A 25,646-nucleotide genomic window follows, 5' to 3' on the forward strand; every position below is an offset into this window, starting at 1 on the left:
AGTCTAACTTTCTTGTCCTCCATGAATTGTTAGACATAATTACTAATAGTCTATAAATTTACTTACCTTAAGTCATTGAGCATACATGAACATCAGCAAGTTCTGCAAACTTGAATCTCAGTATGCTTTAAGCAGTTTTCTCTTTATTCTGATTTATACTAATTTCTTTGTTGATGTTTTTGTGAACATCTCAATGGAGACTGATACAAAGAACACACTGAATATTTCAGCCATCTCCACATTCTCATCAGTAGACCTCTTTTTTTCCAGTTCTTGATGTTTCTTTAAACATGTGAAACAGACACATGTACCCTTTCCCAGTCCCAACAGGCAAGCCCTGCATGTGGGACTCTCCCCAGGCTGGCATCAGCTCTGCTTTTTAACCTTCCTGGTGGTCTTCAGCAAAGAATTCAAGGTAGGAGTGATTTACCTCTTTGTTCTCCAGATGTTCTCAGCAGCTGAAGGGTGAAGTGTGTTGGCAAGACAGCCTGGGAAGCGTGCCTGGCTGCCGCCTGAGCTGTATTTATTCTGAAGAAACATGTTTTTGCAGCTATGAATCTGGAAATTTTATTCACATTGGCTTTGTGTTGTGTTTCTTTCTTCCTGAAGAATTTGACCCTTGCTGAGTTTCCATGCTGTTTGGGATAAATACCTACCCAAACCCACTGGTTCTTCTCCTAACCCAATGCCACTTGGTAAGCAGAACGCTCCTCTATTATATTCTTACAATGTGCAAGCACAAAGTAAACACTGAATGCTTCACCCCCTTAATGCTTTGAAATTTGAATATTAATGATTTAAATGCAATTATGAAAGTAGTTTGTGTGTATGGAAAGTGTTTCTTTACAAAATCTGTTTCAGTTCAAGTTAATTCAGATGCTCCATCCATGTGTAAGAACAACTGAGCTATAAAATTGGGCAACGTGTTTTCTGGCAATAATGAGAAGATAATATTCCTAAGGAATGTTTAAGTAACATCACTATTGATAGGTTAATTAGAAAGAAAATTGTAAAGCTTCTCCAAATCATTAGAATGAAGTGCCTCAAGTACATGTGGGTTTATCTGCAAAGCCTGTGTTTGGCTCTGGCCATATTTTAAAGCAATTATTACCGGTCTTGTTAAAAAAAGCCAACCATACACACAAACATGGTTTCAGGGTGAACCAGAAGGGAAAAACATATAGCTTTAATGTAGTAAAGAGGTTTTTCCTTGCTTGAGTGTTCTTTTAAACCAGGTATGAGAGCCTTGTGTACATTTGCCTCCGTTGGTGCGTAAGGAACAGTCTCTAAGCAGGTGTATGGTTCCCAGCTGCATGAAATGAAATTAATTGTGTATGCACATTTTCAGTCCATGTTAAATCTAATGATAAAAGCAGCCTCAAATGATTTGTGTGGAGGGCATTGCTATCTGTCATTTTATTAATGCATTTTATAATTAAACCTCAGGAAAGAGACAAATCACACTTAATTATTTTTATGTGGGCGTTCTATTTTTATAACTGAAACACTTTTACATGTTATTTGTTGAGGTTGTTATTGGCCCAAAAGGCTGAAAAATTCTCAGTACTTGGAGACCAAAAGGCAATTCCAGAGTATCTATTTTGGTGAATTTCCAAGTACTGTCTAGCTCAAGTATCATTGCCTGGAGTTAGGCACAGGCTGGATATGTGCTGAGCAAATCTCCTCACAGCAGAGAATGTGTGCTGCCTGGAAATCCCAGGTATAACACACAGCCTGAACAAAGCTGTGGGGTTTTGGTAACTTGGACTCCCTCCAGTGCATTTCAGGTATGTGAGCTTGATGTCTTAGCAGAAGACATGGTATTTCTCTTTGGGACAATTACAATAACATGTCCCATGCTACTTTGGAACCAACCACATAAAAGTTTGGAGTGAAAAAGTTTTTTTTTTTCTGTGGCCAACCAGCTATTTAAGCAGCTGTGGCTTCTTACCCCTGGAAATGCCAGGCTCTTTGTTCCCACAGAGAGGTGGTCTTGACTCCTGCCCAAAAGAAGGGGGAGAGAGGGGCCATAGGACATGGTGCAGAACAAGAAAAGGCCTTCCCACCACTCCTCAGCAGGAGCTCCAGCTTTTTTCTTTTTACTTTTTCACCTTTTCCTGAGAGAGAGAAATGGTAGTGCTACTTGGGAAAGAGATCTTGGAAAGAGGAAAATGTGCATGCCTGATTGTTTGCAAAGAGTGGGGAGGGCAAGAGGGAAAAATGGAGCTTTCAGTCATGAGGGCTGAAAAGACAGCAAAGTGGATTTCTGATACAACAGTACACTTTATGCCCTCCACAACATTGCTGCAAAATAATCCATGTATATGTGAAATAAAACTGTCAAAGAGAAAAGGAAAATGCATTGCCCAACTGCATTTGATATGCTATTACTTTTTTAAAACAGAGGTAGGATAACTCATTGTAGCATAATGTAATATTAATAACATCTACTTCACCATTACAATCAGGGATAGGAACCAAAAGAGACTATGAAAAGGAAGAAGAAAATTTTCTGGTATCTTCTTGGTGGTCTCAGGCAGTTCTTATCAGGCAAAAGCAAAGCAACTTCAAGGTCCGACAAGCTGATTTTACAGATCCTACAGAGAAACCTGAGAATGGAGATTGCTTCATCCAAAGTTGCATCCACACAGCAAAACAGAAAAGAACATAAACTCCAACAAGATAAAGATGAAGCCACAAAGAGATTTTGAGGAGGAAAAATGCTGAAATGTAAGATCTAAGAAGATGGTTTCAAGCACACCATAGGCATAGAGTCTGTCAGATCTCAAAAGATAGTTTGGGCACAAGGTAGAAAAGACTGCAGAAAACAGATTCATTCTTCTCATCAATTTTTTCCAAAGAGGAGGGCAGCAAAACTCCTGCAGAGGGTCTGCTCACTGCAGGGTTGAGTGAGGAACTGACTCCAACAGCAGGTCCGTGGCAAAGATTTTATAGCAGACTGATGAAACGGATACTGAGACACCAGCAGAAGCAGATGACTTTTATCCTCAGTTCTAAAGGAATTTGGATATGAAGCTGTTCTACTAGTAGCTATAGGATATAATCTACTGCCTAAATCAGTAAATTGCTGAATTTCAAAGGAATGGGAAGTGGCAAGTGTGACACCAGTCTTTAAGGATGGTCCTGGAAAGTAACCAAGCGAGTCTCATGTTCAATTGAGCAGATGGAAGGAAGCAATAAGGATGGTGAGGCTTAGCTGGCACATGGATAATGATGATATAGTGGGAAAGGGTCAGTGTGGCTATTGTAGAGGGAAGCCATTCCTCACAGATCTATTGCAGGTCACTGGAGCTCTCAATGACTATATAGATTAATGTGATCTGGTTAGTATACTGACATTTTCAGAAAGCTTTTAATAGTAAAGTCTTCAATAGAGGCTCTGCTGTGGGATGAAAAAGAATAGGCTCTTCTAAGCAGGAGATTAAATTCTGGGGAAAAAATGCTTTAAAAAAGTGGTCAATTTTCACAATCAAAAGACTTTATCACAGTGATTATTCTGCTCAGCATACTTGCAAATGGTGTGGGGAAGAGGTGATAGGATTTGCAGACAACACATTACCATGCAGTATTCTTATATCTAAACTTAAAAGCTCTAAAAAAAGATGGCACAATCCTGTGTGCTAAAGCAGCACGTGAAATCCAGTGGTGCTGAGTGCTAAGCAGCAAGTATAGTACATGTGGAAAACTACATAGTCCATCACTCTGAATCAGCCATCACCCCTGAAAACACAGATCCTGCTGTCCTTGTGCTTAGCTGAAAATGTCAGCACAGCCAAAAAGCCAAACAGAATACCAGCTGCTAGGGGGAAAGTGGAGAATAAAGGAGAAGCCATCACTGTGTCATTTAGGAGCACCAATATCCTGAAAACTGCAAATTGTTCTGGTGCTTTCACCTCCAAAGAAATGTGATACATTGAGAAATGGTTTGGAGGAGGCCAATGAGGCTGGTCAGGGGTAAAGAACAGCTCCCTTTTGATGCAAGGTGAAATAGACTGGTCAGGTTCAGTATATGATATAGATCAATAGAATAAAGGATGATATGCAGAATGATGAAGTAAGGTTATTATATTGTAACTACAAACAAAAAAAGGAGTTTTTTTCCAAACAATGAAGGCACTTTGACTTGGAATCCATTGACACATTATATCTGGAATATCAAAAGCATGAATACATTCAAATAACTGGTTAAAAACAGTCCTCACACTGAGTCCCAGCATAGAAAAATATATAAACCCATGACTGACAGCATCTTGGATGTTATATGCAGTGAAGAATCATTGCATACTTGTCCTACATTCCTTTTCTAAGCATCCTTTACTTGTCCTTGTTGGAATGAGGATACTAGGCTGGGGCCATAGCAATGGGCCTCAGATCTTTCCTTTTACCTTTAGAGATGACCTCTCCCAGTTTCCACTTGTTGTGATTTGGGAAAACACAGAAGAGAAGTCAATGCCTATGTCACTCCTGTTGCTGGACAAATTATTTAATTATCAGAGCAGCATCATGTGGTGTGCTCATTTGTTTCCTAACACTTGATTCTTAATTTTTAAGTTAGGGTTGATTAATTTTTTAGACCTGAAAACCTTCATAAATATTCCATAAGCCCCAGATTTAAATAAGATGCCTGCCTGCCAACTAAGTATCTTAGTCTTAAAATTTAATACTTAACTATTTTTATCACAATTGTTAACTTGTTTTTTTTTTTTCATAGCTGGCTTGAAAGATTTTGCTACTAGGCATAGAGTTAGAAGGATATTTTGAATGTACCAAACTGGATAAATTTTTTTAAGAAGGATTTTAATTAAGTGTGTGAGAAGAATACTCCTTATCCTTACCTTTCTGCAAACAAATTTTTAAAAATACTCACTGATTTTTGGAGAAATGCTGAATAATAGTCCACCTACAGTTAATTTGCTCTTGATTTATTAAGCTTTTATACTGTCAAAACATATTCAGGATCCTCGAGGGCCTCAGTTTGCATTTCTTTGTTGTGCAGACAGTAGAATTTTGATCAGCTTTGTATCTGCATGTCAATATATTCTTCCTTGAGTTCTGCCAATTACACTAACCCAGCACTGAGCTCCTCTTGCCACAGGCTGGCATCCAGCTCATGTGCTTGAGTATCCCAGTTGAATTCTCTGAGTTCAGATCAATCACACCTAGTCTCTCCACAAGTGAGGTTGGACAGTGATGAATGTAGTAGGGAATTGGAGTGTGAGTTAGATTACCCCACAGGGACATGCAGTTTGGTGGGAAAGCATAGCTAACATCTTCCTGTACTGTTCAGATGGATCACAAATCACAGAATAAATGGATGGGCCTAAGAATATCTTTGTCTTTTTGTTCCATTAAATGACAGTGTTGACATTCACCGAATGCTTATTATGAAGGTAAGATTTATATTACTGCATAAAGTAAGCCAGGTATGCTGCAGGTTTTAAGAGTAAGTGCTACTTATGTAGAAAAGATGGGCTGCTTAACTGGCATGAATCACACTGTGGGCATTTGTCTTCCAGATGTGTGCACAAAACATTAGCCAAGCTGCTGCGGGTGGAGCACTGTATTTTCCTGGGGTGTACTTCTGCCCCTGATGTGTGGGATTATTCTAAATATTAGTATTATATATATTCCAAATTTTCAGTGGGGTTTCTGACAGCCTTCTCATGCCCTCACTCATGTCAAGGGCTCAGCAGCTGAGTCCCTACTGTGCCAGCACACCATGTGGAGAGGACTTTCTGGCTCTTAGAACCTATCACTGCTCCTCCTACATTTGTGCTTGCTGTGATTAGAGTCAACTTGCAAAGGGGTTTCCCAGCAGCAATATCCACTTTCCTCCAATATTCTGAACATAAGACTTCACTGCTTTTTAGGACCTGGAGAACCTGAGGATTTTCATGATTCACTCAGCAGTATGTCAGTCTTGTTCTTTGTTTTCAATATAAAATAGGATTCCAAAGTATGCTATATCAGAAATTAAAGATTAACCTGGTAAATCCTTCATTCATTTTTGCATGCTGGGATTGTCTTAAACATTTGTAAAAACTCATGACTGATCAAGCTATTCCTTCATTCTTCCTGTTTCCTTGCTGCAGCTTTCTTGATTGGATAAAGAAACGTCTGTATCTGTCACCTGCTCTCTTTACTGTGTGACAACTGTTTCTCTCTATTTTTAATGATTTTGGCTCTAATCACTCTCAAGCTGAGCTGAGCTACTTCTTGCTAACTGTCCTTACTGATTGCAACCTTAGGTGTTTTCCACTGCAGACTGTAGGAAATCATCCTTTAATGTGGGGCCAATCAGTGATGGAGCTTCCCAAATAGATGCTCTGCTCTTCATTAACAAGAAATCTCAGAGAGGCTCTACACAAGTGAGGAGTCAGTGCAGATTGTGGTGTCTGCATGGCAAAGTGATTTCAAGGGTTTCCATTTAATGTAGAGTAAGAAATTGTTCATTCTTTCTTTTAAGCTTTGATTAGATTTGATGGTCTCTGACAGGAAACAATCAGTCCTGTTGATGATCAGTGCTTTTCATATTTCCCCATTTTCCACATTTCTTTAGCAACAGGAATACAGCTGATGTGATTCTGGTCTCCTCACATTATTATTGTATTTTTTCAGTCCATCCAGAACAGCAAAGACTTTGCTCTGGATGGACTGAAGAAATACAACAGTAATGTATGGAGACCAGAGTCACAAATGTTAGAAGGTTCCTGTGTATGAAACTACAGGGTCTGCATGTGGTTTCTGGTACAAAAATTTGGTTGTACAGTAGGAATCTAACAAAATGGTATGTGGTAGTCCAGGCATTTCTGTTGGATTTTGTCATCTCTGAGATGCAAGACAACAGCAACTGAAAAATAATTTAAACAAGAATGAGGATATTTTGCACATGTTAATATGTACTTATAAAAAGTATCTATGGAAGTTATATTACATCCAAGCCTCAGAAAGGGAATGATTCCTTATTTGGTGGAAACAGATGACTGATCTACTAAGAACCTAAAAATCAAGGGCTGCAAAAAAGGGATACCATGATTAAGTGACTAGATGAACACCAAGCGAAATGTGTGCAACATCTAGGAATAAAGAAATGTGAAATGGAAAAAACACCGTGATGAAACAAGAGAGAGATTTCTGATTTGCATGGTGTAAAAGCCTTTCCAAGCACTGTAGGATCCTAATTAACTCATCTCTGACTATCTATTCACTGAACCCTGAAAAATTTAAGTGATTTCAGGGTGCCCTGACTTGAGATGTTTGGAAATGTCATATTGCAGGGAGACAGGTTTTTGTTACCTTGTTAAACTCCACAGTTGTACTGCATTTAGAGAGCACAGATGCCTACATACCACCTGCTCCTTTGAGAAGCTGAGGAGTCTTAATGGTAACAAATTAATTCTGTGAGACATAGTTAGCTACAGGCAACCATTATAGGCCATCCTACTGCTCAGAAGCCTGGAGTCCAGACTTTTCAAAGGGGACTCAAAGTTATTTCTCTTATGGCTCAAGAGAGGACTTAAATATCAGATTATGAGTTTGATAGGAGAGCTCTGTTTTGCAAACAAAGAGGGAAATGTCAGTTTTGAATGTTGCCAAATGCTCATACATGGGTTTGGACCGTAGTTTTAAATTTAATATTTATGTCCTCCATGACTTGAAACTTTAGTTCTGTTTCCTTTCAAATAAGAGACAGACTCCCTCTTTCTGCCTGTCTTTTTTGACCCTTGGCTATTGGATACCCAACTCTCCCCTTCTGCTAGGAATAATTCTTGGTGTGGGTAGATGAAGGTTTCTGAATAACCACAAATAAGGTTGGTGTGAACTTTATTATTATGGGAAATTATTAAATACACAAACTGTGCTGGTTTGCAGAATGCCATGAACCTGACCACAGCATAGATTAGTTGCTGGTGTGAGCATCACTGCAATGATCACTCAGCAAGCTGGAGCAACCAAGCAAGGCCACACAGAGTCTTATGCAACAACACAGAAGCTCATAATTGACACTATAGGAGCCTCCTGTCCATTGTGCCTGGTTTTATCTCCAGCTGTGTACAACTGAAACAAAAAAGGGGCATGCAAACCACAGAAATGCAACAAACAGGAAAAAAGACTGAAGAGTCAAAGCAGAATTGCAGAGCATGAAAGATACAGAATTCTGCTGCCTGGATTTCAGATGTCTGTCCTGCCAAAATATAAGAAAAATATGCAATAAAATGAGAAAAATAATGTAGCATAAGGAGATATGAGGAAGCTGGAGATAGGGCTAAATGGTGCATGAGGACTGAGAAAAATGAGTTGACAAGACAATGAAACTAGAGATGTCAGAGATGAGATGTATGGCTTTTGTGGAAGATGCAAAAAAAGGATCACAAAGTGACAAAATGACACAGATGTACACTGCCTATAAAAAAGCACATTTCACCCTCATTCTTCAAGAATTTAATGTTATTCTGTACCTTTGCAGTCCTCAGCCACAGTCTCTTTGTTTGACACGGGTTTCAATGAACATGCTGGCTGCTGGAGATACCATTCAAGGCAGTAAGAGATCTGTTGATCCTATCTCATGTCTAGCAACACTACACATGCTTAACAATCCCCCTGAGAGCAGTAAGGAACTTATCCCTTCCTTCTAAGACAGGAAGGGATAGAGATCTGCAAGCAGAGCTCTGCCAGTCATTGTCCTCAGCATGAGGCAAGAATAAAATATAAGTTAGCATGAACCTTATCTAAATAGACCTGTAAAATTGTTTTCAGTAGTGTCTGAATCTTCAAAGGCTGTGGGGACTGTGCTCCACATTGTCTGTGTTATGTCCCCTGTCTCTGGTGACAGAATCAGCTCAATATGACTGTCACTGACAGAGTGTGTGCCATGTTCTTGTCCTGCTCTGAGACTGGACCTTGCAGCTTTATTCTTAACATTGCCATCACCAACTAGTTTCAGTGGTTCTCCCTGATGTTAGAATTGCTTGAGAAATGGAATCCTGATAGACCTCTGCCAGTCTGGGAAAAGATAACAAAGGCACTAATAGTTCTCCAAACTTTTTTCATGGTTATTTTAATACATCCTTGTCTAATGGGCACAGACATAAATAGATTTTTTCAGAATTTGCCACTGTAGCTTGCTCCCTGCTCAGCTGTCAGAATTAAGTCACTATTTACATACATTACATAAATTTTATATATCTATATAAAATACACTGTGAGTATTTACTTCCAGTGCAGTGATGAGGTTCTCCCTTACAGCATTCTCCTGTGAGGAGCTGCCATATATCTTAACCATAAATGGCAGTAAAGTCTTCCCACAGTTAATTGTGGTGTATGATCTGACATATGATTTTATATGAAGCTGCAGTTATGGCTGTGGGTCTCCAACACTGGTTGAAAATAGTTTAACAACCACGTGGGCAGAGGATGTATGCAAAGAACCAGTTTCCTGTAGACCTCTGGGTCCTTTGATGGCATTTCCTTCCCATATCTAGTGATTTAATTTAATCCAGGTTAAATTAAGATATATGCTTGGGCTTTCTGCAGAGTCTATGGGCTCAAATAAAAATCTCAGTGCATGTGAAGGTGCCATGACTAAGTGTAACAAGACCATGAAAGTTTAAACCTGCTTTTAAGGGAATAATTTGTTGAATCTCAAGACTTAATGCTGTGTCTATCTGGCTGGCAGAAAGGGATCCCTGAGTCAAAGAGCAATAGGATTGGAGAACTGATGAACTCTGTATGGCATCAACTCAGGGCTCTTCCACCTTTCCAATTCCCAGAACAATTCTGAGGAAATCAAAGTAGAAAGCTTCATCTGTCATGAAGTGCAATTAAAGACTATTTTAGATCTTGTAATCCTAAAATGGGGTGTTCCTTGGTGAGTTTGTTTCCAATAAAAACACAGTGTGTCTAGCATGCCTTCCCCAGTAGGGAGGGAGACCAGAATAATAATCCAATTATGACTGGAAATGGTGATGTGATAATGAACTTCATAAAATCTTTTTCTTTCTTAAATCAATATTTACAAATCCAGACAGTTTTGGCAGGGCCAGTGGAAGATCATCACTTCTTGGGCTTGTTCTGTGAGTCTGTTCTCTGTCTGCTCACAAGTCTCACTGAAATTCATAAAAGCCTGAAGATCAAACTGAAATTTTCATAAGGATGTCCTGATTTTGATGTCACTTTCTTCATCTTGTTTTATCATTGCTTTCTTGTTCAATGTCTCTTTGCTATTATTGGCATATTGTACTCCTTCCATACTTACCTTCCTCAGTAATGGATCTACCTTTTTTCTTTTACAAGAGATAGCTCCATTCCAGTTCTTTATTTACATCTGTTTTCCTATAATCATAGGTTTTACTCTAATATCCTCTGCATCTGCAATGCCTAACACTTTTACATGTATTTAGACTTTAGAATCTTTTGAATGTGAGGTGGTGGACTCTTGGATTTTTTTAACACATGTCCAAGTGGAATATAGCTGTTGGGACTCATTCCAACACTCTGGTTTGGCAGTGCCCACCAATAGAGTAAACATACAGACTTTAACTTTCCCATCCAGAGCGGTTTTCAGTTTGAGATTTCATTTCTTCAATTATACAGTTTTATAAAACCACTAGTATAGCTTCAGCTCTATTACTTTAAGGTAATTATTATATTTATTTATGTAAAGTAGGGAGCTTTGTATCAATATGGCTGAGTCTTTATCAGGGCTTTTGCTGGCTATATGTAGATTGAAAACGAAATGTTATTTGTGGAATATGTTTGCTTGTTACATCTAAGTGTCCTACAGGTTACATGTTTCATTATATGATCAATTTTTTACAACAACTTATCTGGTTTTATTTTTCTTTTCTTGATTTCGTGTGTGGGAATGGGGCTAGACTTGTGTATGGTTTTTTTTATAAGCATAACCTGCACCTTGTGCTATCTGCTTCAATATTTCTCTGTAAAGCTTTAGTTAAATTAAAGAAGGCTGTTCGAGGAGGAGGAAACAGCAAGTAAAACAATAATGGGGACAAGTAGGTTATCAGAATGACTCTTAGCTGGGAAGTGTTCTGGTAAGATCCTTCACAAAAGCATGCTTTTCTACCCTCAGTGCTGAAAGCCTAGAATCAGAGAATTGTGTCTTTAAGGACAATGGCATCTAAAGCAAGAAGCACTGCCCTGATTTTTGCATGTTTTGCTGTAGAGCTGCACCTGTCAAACAGAGAGATACAGAGATGCAACAACCAGCCAAGAAGTGTGATGAACCTGCATTGTTAACAGCTGATGTAAACATAGGAAAGGAGATGTGGGTACAGAACTCTGCTTCCTTTGCCCACCTTCCTATGTAACATATTTCTTTCAACATTATTTTTTGCTTGCTTCTATTTTTTCTATTTTTGTTTTGAAGCTTTTTCTTGAACTTCTCCTGTCCATCAGTCACAGGTCACTGAATATAAGAATCTTTCACCTTCCAAACCCATTTGTCAGGTTAAAATGTCTGTGAGGCAGGAGAACAAAAAAGAACACTCAGTGACAAGGATGCATGGTAGAACTGGTTCCAAAGAATGATGCTTTTACAAGGGAGAAAAACCCCCCAATTATAGCTATCTGGTCAGAATAACACTTCTTATGTTAGGCTATCTGTTGTGGCCATTACAATGAAAAAGTTTTAAACCAAGATGTTTCAGAAACCATATTAGCAATATTCCTTAAAGCATGCAGAACTTTTCCTAATGCAATTAAAAAAACCACCAACTCCTATTCATGTTAAATACTTTCTATATTTTGGCTATTCACAAAGTGAATAATCTAACTTCATTCCTTAGTATTAGTTTGTTTAAATGATGCACAGATTTTAATGTTCATTTTCTACCTAATACAGATTATTATTTGAAATGAACCTTCTTCAAAGCTGTTATTTTATTTTTTTCTATATTCTTAGCCATATGTTTCCAAACATGTGATTCCAGAGCTTATTAAAAGCACAGCTTTTTCTCTGTCTCTAATCACATTATAGCTACTAATGTACATCTTGCATATGGCTTCTCACTAAGAGCAACAGACAGTGATAATACTAAAATAAAAGAAAGAATGAAGACCAGAGAAGATATTCTGAAGCTAAAGTTCCAGCTGCAGCACAAAATCACCTGCATTTCACACAAAAAATGCAGTGGGAGTATATCTCCATTACCAGTTGCCTGCCTGCCACACTGGCTTTCCTGACACAGGGACTGCTTTTGCTGCTGCTGCCAGTGCCAGGGGCTTGCACTCCATGATACAGCTGAGGACTAGCTGAGTTTGAAATTCTACCAAGTCACTTGAAGCACAGCAAAACTCCTGAGCTATACCCAGAAAGACAGTGCTCTTTCAGTGAGACATCAAATTTGATCAGATTGTTTAGACTGTGAAACAGAATAAGTGTAACAACCATGACATTTGTAAAATCTGTTCTTACCACTATACAATTTTCATTGCCCATCTTTGAAATTAAACATTGGTTGAACATGACTGCACTAATTAGACACATAAACAACCTTTTATGTTGACTCTTGGTAGTCTTGCCTATGTTCTTTCCTTCTCCTTTTTGTGTACTCACAATTCTGCAAAGTATCAGCAGCTCTGGATGAGTTTATAACTTGTCTTTATCACAACTGGACAGATTAAATGTCTCTATTTTTGATTAGGTTTTTTTTTCCTAGACAGACTGTGTGTTTGCTTTTTTTTAAGATCGTGATCCCTACAAACAAGATTAAGATCAATGAACAAATTTAGCAAACAATACAAAGACAACTTGCTTAAATTAGTTAACACAGATGAGATCTTAGGTTTCATAGTTATCTAATACATATCATATAGTGATCACTTTGCATTTGTGATTAGAGACCAAAATGTTCATTATATTATTATTATATTATATTATTGTCTAAGAAAATATTATATAATTATATATTATATAAAATATTATATATATTATATTATTGTCTATGAAAAACCAAACTTCGCCTGACATTTTTAAGTTGCTTAAGATAAGAGTGAAAATAATAATGACAAAAATTTATAACATGGTAAAAGGTATTATCAGTCAGAAGTAATACATTTATTTTTGAAGAAACGACAGGGATGTACTATATGTATCAACTAATTTCTTGAGCCCCTACAGAATGAGCTTATTTTAGAAGAGGCATTTGGCATTATTTTTTAAAACCTGATCAGAGGTGAAAAAAGTGCTTTCCCTTTGACTCCATCACCAAACATATCTGTGAATGTAAAAAAAAATGTCATAATGTATTTTACTCACCCTCATCCTTCCATTTCTTACTGCTGGTCCATCTTCTGCTAACCTCAACACATACAAATCCATTTTGTACTCCCTTCCTCCTCGAATACTAAACCCAAATCCTTTGGCTCCTTTCTCCAAATCAACGGTGAAATAATCAAAGTCCTGTACAGACAAATACAAAATGAAAGACAATTAACTATATGGGCATTGTGGTATGCATTCAAGAAAACTTTAAAATTGATCTCTTCAAAAATGTATTGATCCACTTGATATAAGCAAAGGTCCAGAGAGAGGTCAGGGAGGGAAATTATGATGTAGCTTCTGATCCATTGTCAGCCAAGAGTGCAAGATCCATGGGAGTAGCAGAAAATAAAAGCTTGGGTTGGGCAGTCTACTGATTAGAGAATTAAAACTGGGGGTGCTGGGAAAGAGCCAACCCAAGCATCTCTGTAGATGCTAAGAAGCATCTTATAAGGTATGCACATGGGGATAGAGATTTGCTATTTAGATACTGAAATGCACAATATTTTCATGGGGTTCTCTGGATCCCATTTAGGAATTTCAGTATTTTTCTTGCTATGGTTTACGTGTCTGGTTTTGAAAATATGGACATACAAACCACCTATACATGGTTCCGGCATATAGTGTCCATTTGCAGTCTCCTGTTTAGTACTTTTTGACCTCTGCTTTCCTGACTTTATGTAAGGAGAAAGGAAGGTCTTTTTTTAAAGTCTGAACTTTCAGCTAAATCCTCAACCTTCAAAACTGTCAGTAAATATCTGTCATCAGAGGAGTCTTGTCTAAGGTACCATAACTCTTCATCTAACTCATCATCGCTTTGAATTTGTCAGATCATGCTTGATGTCAAAGAAAATAGTTGCATGGGCTAGTTTCTACTCATCCAGACTATTACCAACAGAAATTTAATTTTATCAGCCAGGATTTTCATTCCTTTATTTATTTATTCAGATTAGATAAAATCTTAATTTTCAAGAATGCTGTAGAAATGCCGTCTGACCTAAGAACACTCTCTGTCTGATGAATGAATACATGCCAAGAATGAAAAAATTCCTCTGCTGATGAAAAGGCTTTTTATGTTAGAATTTTTATTTCAACACTCTAGTACCTTAAAAATGGCATTTATTTAACATTCCAGTCACGCAATTATAAATGTAATGTTAATTTACAGATCACACATATTAATACATTAATATTAATGGTTTGGAAGTAATTTTCTCTACAGACAAGTAGTAACTCAGAGTAAAACCCTTTAATGTGTCTTTTCCTTCCATAGTGGCATCTTCCTTACCAGCATCCACGACCTGTCCCTACAGACCCTGCTGCCTTCTGTGTGGGTAGGGGAGCTCTGGGCGTGTCTGCCTGTAAGAGCCTGAATGAGGGATATGGGACTCCATGCAGCTCTCCACAATGCAGTTTATTCCATCCAAGAGTTACAGCAGTCCAGGGTGGTGGGTGACAGAGCCTGTGCCCACAGCTGTCAGCTCCAGCTGCAGGCAGCCCTGAAGACCCTTTGGTTTTGGTTACAATGCATTATAGACTTTTCTTTGCTGAGCATCTTAATACAGTAGAACCAATCTATACCTTAATCTTTATCTATAGCCCTATCATAATTACTACAATTACCATATTCATTTTATTATTCTCCAATCACTACAAGTTAGTACATTACAGTTTAAGCTAGAAGTTGTTTTTCAGTTTTCTTGCAGTGGAAAATTCTGAGAACTTTTTTCTACTTGCAGCATTTGCTGCCTTGTTTGCCTGTGCTATCTTTCTGCTTGGTAAAAACATCTTCTTGTTTGAGGTGGGTTTATCCTTTGCTCTAAGCCATAAAAACCCCTTCTAACTAACACACCCTTTACCTCCTTGGTTATCTAGTAAGACTGACTCAGCAATTCTTTCCTTCTATATCAAAACCTCCTTTCATTTCTATTCCTTCTTCACATTCTACATTCAAAAAAAATCTTTCTGCCACGCATACACATCTGTGAGACTTTCCTTTCATCCTTCCCAACCTCTGCCTGTACCTGGGGCTGCCTGTACTCGGCCAGGGGGTACTGCCTGGTGTCGGGGGAGTGCTGCCTGTAGTCCATCAGCGGGGGCTGCCTGTAGTCCAGCGGCGGGGGCTGCTGGTAATCCATCACTGGCGGGTGCCGGTAATCCAGCGGGGGCTGCCGGTAGTCCGTGGAGGATTGCCTGTAGTCCGTGAACGGGGGCTGCCGGATGTCGGGCTTCACATCCTGCCTGGCTTTTACTTCTGACCTGTAGCTGAGGGAGGCAACAATGGTTCAGCTTCAGAGAGCAGCAGACCTCATGAGGAATATGCATTGCATGCAATAGTGAGTGAGGAGTGAGAGCCAGCTGCCTGGCTGCAAAACTGCATGGAACAGATTTTCACAGGGAAGCAAAACTCTCAGGGGTAAATAGTCGAGGCAGCTGAAAACAGTGAGCACTTTTGAAACATGGGCATAAGCAATTGTCCCTGAGGTCGTACTGTGCAATTTTCCGGCTTGTATCAGTGAGATCAGGATTGGACTCAAAGGGACAGGAACAAAAAAGCATCTTGATTCCCACTTTGCCTATTTTGAAGATGAAACTGCATGTGAAAACACCCATTTTATACTCACTACAAAATAATTCACCGAGTTCATAAAGTGTTTTTTTCCAAAATTAATATTTCTATAGAATAAATGGAAGATCAGTCCAGTGTACATCCTCTTTCATCGACATAAAGTATTATTATGAGCTTCTTAAGGTTAAAAATGGAAAAATTCTTTGTCTTAGCTGTTATCTTTTTAATGAAAGGTATTCTTTGATATAACATCTGTTATTATAGTGTGTATTATTTTTATTATACACTCCCTATGATGCTATCTGGTTAAAAGCTATGTCAGTAAATTCATGTCAGGAGTTATGCACAGAAATAACAGAAATAAGGTGAAAAGAAAACAAATTTGGTTATGAGGAATTAATAACAAGTAAAATATTGATTTAGCTGGGAAATGGGTAGAGGGAGATGGGTCCTAAAATTTGAAAGAAAATGTGACTTTCTGAGATACAGTGCCTAGTTATTTACTTTTTTCAGATGGGAATTTCCCTTAGCACATGGAAATCAGCACATAATGGCACTTCAGGGCGAAGTAAAGAACATTCCTAATGGCAAACTTCCCTACCTCAGCCATGTGGTGTACCAAAGAGGCACAAAGAAGGTCCTGAACACTTTTAGCAAGGTAATTCTGTAATAGTGGTTAAGGTTATATTTTAACAAAAATGTTCACAGAGTGGATGTTCTTACACTCTTCCTTAGGTGCCAAAGGAAATATTTATTTCCTATATAGGAAATAGACATTTCAAATTCTGCTTTAATAATGGACTGGAAGTTTTCAGTCAACTGAGTGACCATGTCTGTCCATGGACACATACAGACACAGAGATGCATACAGACTTTGAAAGAGATTTTGAAAATTACACTCTGAAAAAAATGACAGCATTGTTTTTGATTATGTTGATTTATATATACAAAGGTAATCTGAATCAAAATGTTTCAAATTGTCTGATATATTTTGGTAAAGAAACAATGTATGTGGCTATACAAACAAGCTGTAATGTAGTTTATGAAATCTAGTGAAAAATAATACTGTGTGAACTAGCAAGAGTTGACCTTTTTTTGAAATAAGAGTCATCTCTAGGCAGGTGCCCAATATATGGCCACAGCTGCATATCAGAAGATGATGTTTTTATTCACAGATGGAGGCACTGTAATTTTTGCTGAATATGTAAATGGTGACATGAGCAATTAGAGCTTACACTTTTCAGTAAAATTACTACAGAATTTCTTTCTGGAACTTTAATTAATATCATTTGCTGCTGCCATCTGAAAATTCCCAATTTAACAGATATTTAATAGTGACTTCCAATAGCACAAAATGACTTTTGTGAAAACTTCGTATTGAATTTTGTCAGAAACATATGTGGTCTAGGAGGTGATCACTTTTGGAGAAAGTACTCAATAAAATATAAGGCAAAGTAATTTTCCTTGCATGACTAATTGAAAGAAAATAATTCTGGGCAAGTGAAAGTACTACATCTGTTAAGCAAGGAGAATTAGAGGGTGTAGTGTGTGAATCACAAGTGAACTCATGTATTTTCAGAAGAGAAGAGTTGCAATCCTGTAGCTAGCATCCTTTGGGGAAGAGGATCTTGATGATACGTGTTGGTTATGGAAGATTAGCATAAAGACAGTCAGTGTAATCAGCCTTGTTTAACACGCTAAAAAATAATACAAAGACTAAATAGTGTTGATTGGAGGTCACAGAAACTTGTATCATCCCGCAGTCTGTGTGTGTGCTTTTTCTATAAACAGCATTTAATACAGCTGGCCACAAAATTTCTGTCCCCCTACCATTTGATTTCCATTATAGATAAATTTGCTAACGTACACGCATAAATTACACACAAGAAATTGGCTGGTAAATGATACACCAGAGATTAAACCCACCATAAAAAATATCTTCCTGACTCCAGACTGACATACAAGGGGCAAAAAAAAAAAAAAAAAAAAAAAGAAATAGAAGAAATGAGAAAGTGCAGAACCTGTTTTCGTGTCCCTGTGGCTGGAGGGGCTGTGGAGGCGGAGGCTGTGCCACGGGGCTGTGCTGGGCGACGGGGCTCTGCTGCGCCAGGGGGCTCTGCTGGGCCATGGGGCTGTGCTGCTGGGCCATGGGGCTCTGCTTCTCCGAGCTGGGGGCCGAGGCTGGGCTGTTCAGCTCTGCTTCATGGGGACATGGAGATTAAAGACCTGTCACAGTGCAGCATTTAATAAAGGGCAAAGGTACACAATAATAATTTTTGGTCACATGCTACGTCGGCAAATTTATGCTTTGTCGCTTTTACTCTCTCAGGTTATAATTAGATTTTAAGACATTTGAACATAATGGTCTCCTTTTGATAGTGTGTGGATCCGAAATCTTGGTGACTTCTATAATTCTGGTTGACACTGTCATTATTTAAAACACAATTGAACAAGGGAAATTGCTTCCACATTTCACATATTCTTTTAAAGCATAAAATTCCTGATCACAGAATGATGGAATGATAGAATCATAGAGTCACAGAAGAGCTTGGGTTGGAATGACACTTAAAGATTGTTTAGTCCAATCCCCCTGCAATGAACAGGGATATCTTTAACAAGGCCAAGCTGCTCAGAGCCCTGTCCAACCTGGCCTTGAATTTTGACAGGAATGCCAGGATGGGGCATCTACCACCTCCCTGGGCAACCTGTTCCAGGATTGTTACCAGTGTTGCAGTGTTTGGTTACCCTCATCATAAAAAAAACAAAAAACAGCTCTTTTTTATGTCTGTCTGAATCTGCCCCTTTTTAGTTAAAAGCTGTAAGATCACTTGTCCAATTACAACAGGCCCTGCCAAAAAGTCTATGCCCATATTTCTTATAAGCCCCCTTCTGACTGCAAGGTCAGAATAAGGTCTCCTTGGAACCTTGTCTTCTCCAGGCTTAGCAACACCAATTTGCTCAGCCTCTCCTCATAGGAGAGATGCTCCAGCCCTCTGATCATCTTCATGACCTCCTTTGGACTGCTTCCAACAGGTCCAGAGGGCCCCATAGCTGGGGTCAGAACTCCAGGCCATGTCTCATGAGAGCAGAGTAGAGCGGCAGAATCACCTCCCTCAACCTGCTCATCCATTGAACAGTCCCCTCATCAAATTCATCTCTTTCCAGTTTAGAGAGAAGGATGCTGTGGGTACCATGTCAAAGGCCTAGCAGAGGTCCAGATAGGTGAGATCTGTAGCTCCTCCTTTGCCCATTGCTGTCCATTGATGTAGTTACTCCATTGTAGAAGGCCACTTGGTTGGTCAGGCAGGACTTACTCTTGATAAAGCTGTGCTGGCTGTCCTGAATGACCTCCCTGTCATTCATGTGCCTTAGCACAGCTACAAGATATTTGAAATGCTTTCCATTTAGAAAAAAAATTCATTTTGAGAGAATGAATATTTTACTGCTTTTTCCACTGTTTGGGATGATAGACCTGTCACAAAAGCTAACACACTGGTGTTTAGTCTTAGGAACACATTAGGTCCTGCTGTCTTTGAGCTCATCAAGAGTTTCTTGTCTTTAAATTTTTGGGGACTGTGAACAGTAAAACAGTAAACTCAATCTCAAAAAATTCTAACCATTTAAACTAATATTTTATTTCACTGTGTTATGTCAAATGACTAAGGTTCCAAATAGGAACAGTGCAGAAAACCAGAATCATTCTTTCCAAACAACATAAAATTTAAAATGTCAGAGAGATTGGCATAGGAAATATGGTTTTGTTACTTTGCTATAAATAAAAGATGCCAATCTTCATTCAGCTTCCTGCTGGACTTGGGGGGAGACTCCTTTGGTACTGAGCTCATATCAAATGTATTTCTTCCAACACATTAGTCCTGTTCACCATTTACCTATTAGGGTGCATACCTGAGAAAGACTCTGCCCACAGGAGGACAGAGCACTGCAGAAGTTCCTGCATTATCAACAGCAAAGGCAAACATGTTTTTGCTATTCCTCCTTGCAACAGAAGGAGTGAGGCCAGTGTGGCATGGTGTAAAACAAACAAAATGGACACACACATATGGCTGAGCATCCCTAACAGCAATAGCTACACATGATACAGATCTTGCCTAGTTTTACATTTGAATCTAGTTTTAATTTTTATGTGGTTTATTTTTAAACTTTTAACGTGTGAGTTTTTCCCTATGGGTGCATATTCTCTACTTATCTAATTTATGCCCACAATTATTATAAAAATTTTGGCTACTTTATTGAAAATATTTTCAATTTAGGATTAATTGTCAAAAAAAGCTTGTATATTTGCACTTAAAACACTCCTCATGCAGGCATAAGCAATACTTGTCTGTGTAATTACTATGCTTAAGGCTGTAATTTCCCATCTTGCATCTGTGAGTCTCCTTTGTATTGCAAGTTTTAGAGAGGAAGATTGGAAATGTTGTCCCTCATTTCTACATTACTCTCATAACTATGGATGAACTGGTCAAATCATGAGCTGCTTCTAAAACTGCTTTGCATTTATATGGTATTTTTTACCTGAAAGTATATTACAGAGGTATTAGATTTTTTACCAATTTTTCTAAGCTGAGAAGCTAATATCAGAAGGAAAAGGAGGTGACCAATGCCACACAGTCACACCGGGAAGCTGTGCCTTGGCACAGATAATTTCTCACCACTAACATCTGAGAACATCTTGTAGTACTGCAACTCAGCTGCACCTCTGCTTTCTTTCTAATTTAATGTATCCATCTCTAACACTAAACTATTAATGATGTCATTTAACCTGGATACCAGAGAGGCTCAAACAAACTTCATGGACTGTATGAAGGATCACACTTGTTTTAGATGCTGTAAAGCTGACCTCCAGTAATTACAAGGGTGCTAATTGATGTGAATTCTAAATGTGTGTACGTTTTTGTTTTTCCCTTCACTGAATTCATTTAACAAAGTAGATGAGTTCCCTCAGTTGCAGTCTGTGACCAGTGTCAGACAATTTCCCTGTCCCCCTTTCTGGATGCAGCAGCATAAGGTGAAGGTCATCTAACTGGGCTATGGATCATTAAGTAATTCCATTACTTTCTGTGTGTCATTCCCAGCTCTGCTGGTATTTGTTGCTGAGATATAAAGACATGGTCTCATTGATGTCGTACAATTCATGCAGCAGTGCAGCACATTGTTAAACTAAAAAGAGCCCTGAAATCAACCTCAAACCTCAAGGAACCAACATCAAAAGATCTTCACTGATTAGATGTGGAGCAATGACCAGAATAATGAGTCTATCCCCTTATCCTCACCCTAAAAATGAGATAATTTAGGGTTCAGTTATTTCCTGCCTTGTGCATTTACAGTGATGTATCACTATGTGATAGTGATGGAGGAAGCTGCCAAATCTGAACTCTTCCTGCACATCACTTTTTGTCACACGTAGCTGGTAGCTGATCATGCCTGGTGACAACCATTGCAGTCTCTTGTGAATCACTTTGTCAAACTTTGGCTTGGCTTATAGCAAGATATAAGGGAATGAACTCAAAACTTGGCTTTCTTGTAGAGTGCTTTTCCATGTAGAAGACAATTCTTGCAAAAGACCTTAACATCCTCTTTCTCTCTCTCTGTCAGATTTCTTCAGGTTTGCTTTAAATACCCCTTTCACAACTGGAAACCTTTTCAAGAATTCAGATCCTAGCTGAGCTAGTTCTAAGCTCATAATTCTGGTGTGCTGCACATTACAGCGGAGGAAGGAGAACAAAAGATGCTCTTTCAAGTGGTGACATAATTTAAGCTAATTGGAGGCTACTTAAAATTTTCTTCCTGTCTTTAAGGGCCATTGACTTACCCTCCTGAGGAATGATGCGAAGAGTTACACTGAGACCTGCATCTTTAATTAGCTTCACAATATCTGCATGAGGCATGTTAATAATAGACTGGCCATTCACAGCTAAGATCCGGTCTCCAACTTTAAGTTTTGCACAGCGATCCGCAGGGCTTCCATCAATTATCCGCCCGATTTTGTGGGGTACAGCTAGACAAGAGACAATAGACACAGTTAGCATATGCTGAAACAAGTGGTGATGTTCACAAAAGAAAGAAAATTAGTTCATTTTAGAAGGAAGTTTTATATGAATTAAAAAGCAGCTTGTGTAAAAGCATATAAGAAAATAAATTCTTATGCAATGTCATTTGCAGTAACACAGTGCTGTGTTTTTTTCAATAAAAATTCAGAATCCAGATGAATATATAACATGGCATATACATGTGAAGTCCAAAGTTTATAATTCAGCTATTTTGCAAACCTGGCATGAAACAACATAATAAGCAGATCAGGGAAACAATAAGGCATTAAAACAGGGAAAGGGTATAAATTTATACAATAAGTAGCAGTCATAAATTGTCTCCCACCTCCCGTTTTACAGAATTTCTTTATTTTTATGTTGCAATAGAGGCACCAAAAATATTATTTATTTTATAAACAAAAAATTGTTACTGAAAATGTCCAGGGTACATGAAATTGTTCTCCTCCATTCAAATGTGTTTATTGATAAGTAGAAATAATACTGAAGATTTATTGAGATATGCAGCTCTCTAATTAGATATTAATAATAAATGAATAGAATTTAATTGACAGTTAGCTATGAGTACACAAACATGTGCTACATCAAAACATCTCAGCCCTCTTCTCAAAACATTACAGAACAAAGCTTCTCCTTTTGCTCTTCTCTGTGGTTTTTCACCTTTCTGTTTACTCCATCCATGCTCTTGTTTTGTCTCTTCTCTCATTTTCCATTAAATTTTCTAAATATTGTTCTTGATTTTTTGACAGTGTTTGTACTCTATTATCTTCTGTTTTTTAACCAAATGCATATGCTATAGCTGAGAATTTTCTCTAGGCTCCCCAAAGAGCATGCTATTTTTCTTTCTCCCAACTACTCATAAATATGCTTATCACAATTAAATGACTATATAGTCTATTAATATCCTAATGGTGTTTGAGTATTCCTCTGCAGTCCCACACTTCAGTCCTGGAAAACAGCACAAGGCAGCTCAGCCTCACTATCCACCTTTATATTGGTATTAAAACCAGTGTGCTTCTTTTTTCAAAAATAGTATAACCTTAACATTTAATTATCTGCAGAGAACTTGGAAAAATGAAAGAAAAGATGGTTCAAACACTTTTTGGGAAATATCTAGGCTATCAATGCTCATATAAACCAAAGCTCTAACAGGACGTGTTCAGAATACATTGCTGCAGAAGAAATTTCTCAGCACCCTTATAAACTTTTACTGAAGGTTTTGGTGACTAACCCATCTGATATAAAGTCACAATAGACTCAATACCTCAATACCTCAATAAACATACTTTTGTTTCTAGTATGGATGTAAGTGTTTACAGTGTTAAAAATTAATTTTTGGAACACTGAAAATATAAGTGAGTACTCTGAAGTGCAAGCCATAATCAAAGTGCATGCTTCTTTACCACTATGGTTCAGGCATGAATATAAATTAAAACATTTTAATTTTAATAAAACTTTACTACCACAGACACAAAAAATGTACTTCAGAAATGCATTGTTGCTTAGGAAATAAGCACTGAATTAATGTTACAATGTCTAAACATTTCTATGTTTTAAAACAGATTTAATATGTATAGCTACACTTTCTACAAAAATTGTGTTTATTTTACCCTTAATGAAGACATATAACTGCTAATACATACATATCAGTGAGCAAACAAATAAAAGAGTAATTTGACTCTTAAACAGTTTATGTTTACAAAGAGCTTTTTTCATCAAATCTATTCTTAAAGCATCAGCAAGAATGACTTAAACTAATACTAAAATCTGCCTGTTTCTGGCAAATGTAATAAAAGATCTTTCTGAAATTGTCATGTCTTGACTGCATATCAGTGGAGATCTGAAAATGAGACTGTCTAATGTAAAAAAGTAAGAATTTTGGTACTAAGAAAGAAGGGGAAATATGGTAGAGATGCCACAACTAAAATTTCCATGCTTGCCATTTCTATACCTAAAGATGTTTTTGCTAGCCTAAATATTTAAGTAGAGACATCATTTCAGTAGTAAGGGGTGTGGGAGTGTAGGGGGGTGGGAAGTCCTATTAATTTGGCAGAAAAATTTTTTGTTGGACTTCTTGTACCTGCCAAGTGAATAGAGCAGATGTCTGCATGTTTGAGATGTCTGCTGAAACTGAAGCTGGAGGTGGGAGAGCCACGAGACTCCAGCTCAGATCCCTGAGACAAAGGAAGGGAGGGAGAAAGAGGAGGAACTTGGTGTTCTTTTCTTCTTCCCTTTAAGCCTAATGGTCCTCACCTTCCTGATAAAGATACCTACTCTAAATGTTTTGGTACCCCTGAACTCCCTTCATTCTGTTGTGTTATGAAAGGATCAACAGTAGGTGACCATTAGATAAAAGCTTGTGTCTGTCAAGGTACCTTTTCTACTCCACTCTGCTATTTGGGGATTTAATGCTCCTCTTCTCAGGCTGTATTGTGCCATATGTTGCCATTTGATCTTGCTGCAAAGTAGGGTGTGGGAAAACTGTGCAGAAGGAATCTGAATCTCTGTTGGATTCAAGGTTACACTGCTATGCTCTATAGGGCTTTATGGGCAAATCTAGGGACTTACTAGAGGAGCTCATGGCCACGCAGCAGAAACTGGTTCATGCACATTTCTAGATAATATAAGGAGACATTTATCTCCTGGCTCCTTCCCTCTCAGGATAATATTATCCTGAGGAGTTTCTGTTCTTTGCTTCTCTTCCCAGTGGAACTCTGCCTGAGAGCCCTCCTAAGCCACAATATCCTGGCTGCCATGGTCCCAAATGCTTCCTCGGGAAGACAGGATTTATTTAGGGCTTTTTTTTACAAGCATGAATTCTTCTAAGGGACACAGATTATCTGATGTGTAGGTTGTTCACAAAAAACCCCCATGTTAAAATACGTTAGAAAACGTTCAATTTTTAGAGAGAGCCTTTGGTGGTGAAATTCTTACTTTGAAGAGATAAGAAGGAGCAACTCTCATAGGGGATTAATGAGGTAAAAGCTAAGGAGCAAAGGTGGAAATGCACTGTGAATTTCCATAATGGACAATTTTTATTGTTCAGAATGGTCACATCTAAAACAAGTGTGGAAGGGCTGTAAACTGTCAGTAGGGAATGGGTTGACAGAAATGGCAGACGGCAGAATTTCATGAAAAGAAATGCAAGATGATGCAAGTAAGGAAAAAATAACCCTGCCTAAGATTAAGAAGTGATGAGCCCTAAATTAATTATTATCACTCAAGAGACCATGAAATGTGTGCCTACTTGTCTAAAAAAATAAACTCATTAAAACAGTCAATATGACTCTAAGAGTTCTAAAAGAGTAACAAGTGAAACAAACTATTGCTATTTAATGCTGTGCACCTAAAGTTTTGGTATTGCTAATTGCTTCAGTATCCTCATCTCAGAAATCATAGCAATGAACTCACAAAGATTCAGAGAAGGGAAGCATGGAAGTCAGAAGCAGAAAACAGCCTCTGCACAAAGGAGTTGTCCATGAACTCGCTGTCTATGCCTTGCAAAAGAGAATTTGGGGCAACCTTCTGGAGGGGCAGTTTTTCCCCTCTATATAGTAGCTAAATGTCAAAAAGTATCAGTTAAGGGAAAAAAAAAAAAATCAAACCTCTACTTTATCTATTAAAACCCTCTAGCAGATAAATTCTTGCAATGTTTTCTAATGTTAACAGATATAGACTGTAAGCCAAGCAAATGAGCCTTCCTGAGCCAGCT

At 38.2% G+C, this 25,646-nt stretch overlaps 1 protein-coding gene across 15 annotated transcripts in view; it reads right to left on the reverse strand.

Moving 5' to 3' along the window:
- Positions 1-25,646, reverse strand: part of MAGI2 (membrane associated guanylate kinase, WW and PDZ domain containing 2) — a 702,131-nt gene that overhangs the window by 28,130 nt on the left and 648,355 nt on the right. For 11 of the 15 annotated variants that reach the window (XM_071424001.1, XM_071424000.1, XM_071423998.1 and 8 more), the window contains 4 exons: positions 21,700-21,885; positions 17,891-18,068; positions 15,325-15,565; positions 13,298-13,441 (listed from right to left, as the gene is read on the reverse strand). In XM_071424001.1, coding sequence (XP_071280102.1) covers positions 13,298-13,441; positions 15,325-15,565; positions 17,891-18,068; positions 21,700-21,885 — 749 coding nt within the window. The remainder of the gene's footprint in view (positions 1-13,297; positions 13,442-15,324; positions 15,566-17,890; positions 18,069-21,699; positions 21,886-25,646) is intronic. The other 4 variants (XM_071424004.1, XM_071424003.1, XM_071423997.1 and 1 more) reach the window with 1 other exon arrangement.

Source organism: Agelaius tricolor, unplaced genomic scaffold, assembly GCF_023055355.1.
Source record: "Agelaius tricolor isolate 1412-34295 unplaced genomic scaffold, bAgeTri1.0.p SCAF_3, whole genome shotgun sequence".
NCBI lineage: Eukaryota > Metazoa > Chordata > Aves > Passeriformes > Icteridae > Agelaius > Agelaius tricolor.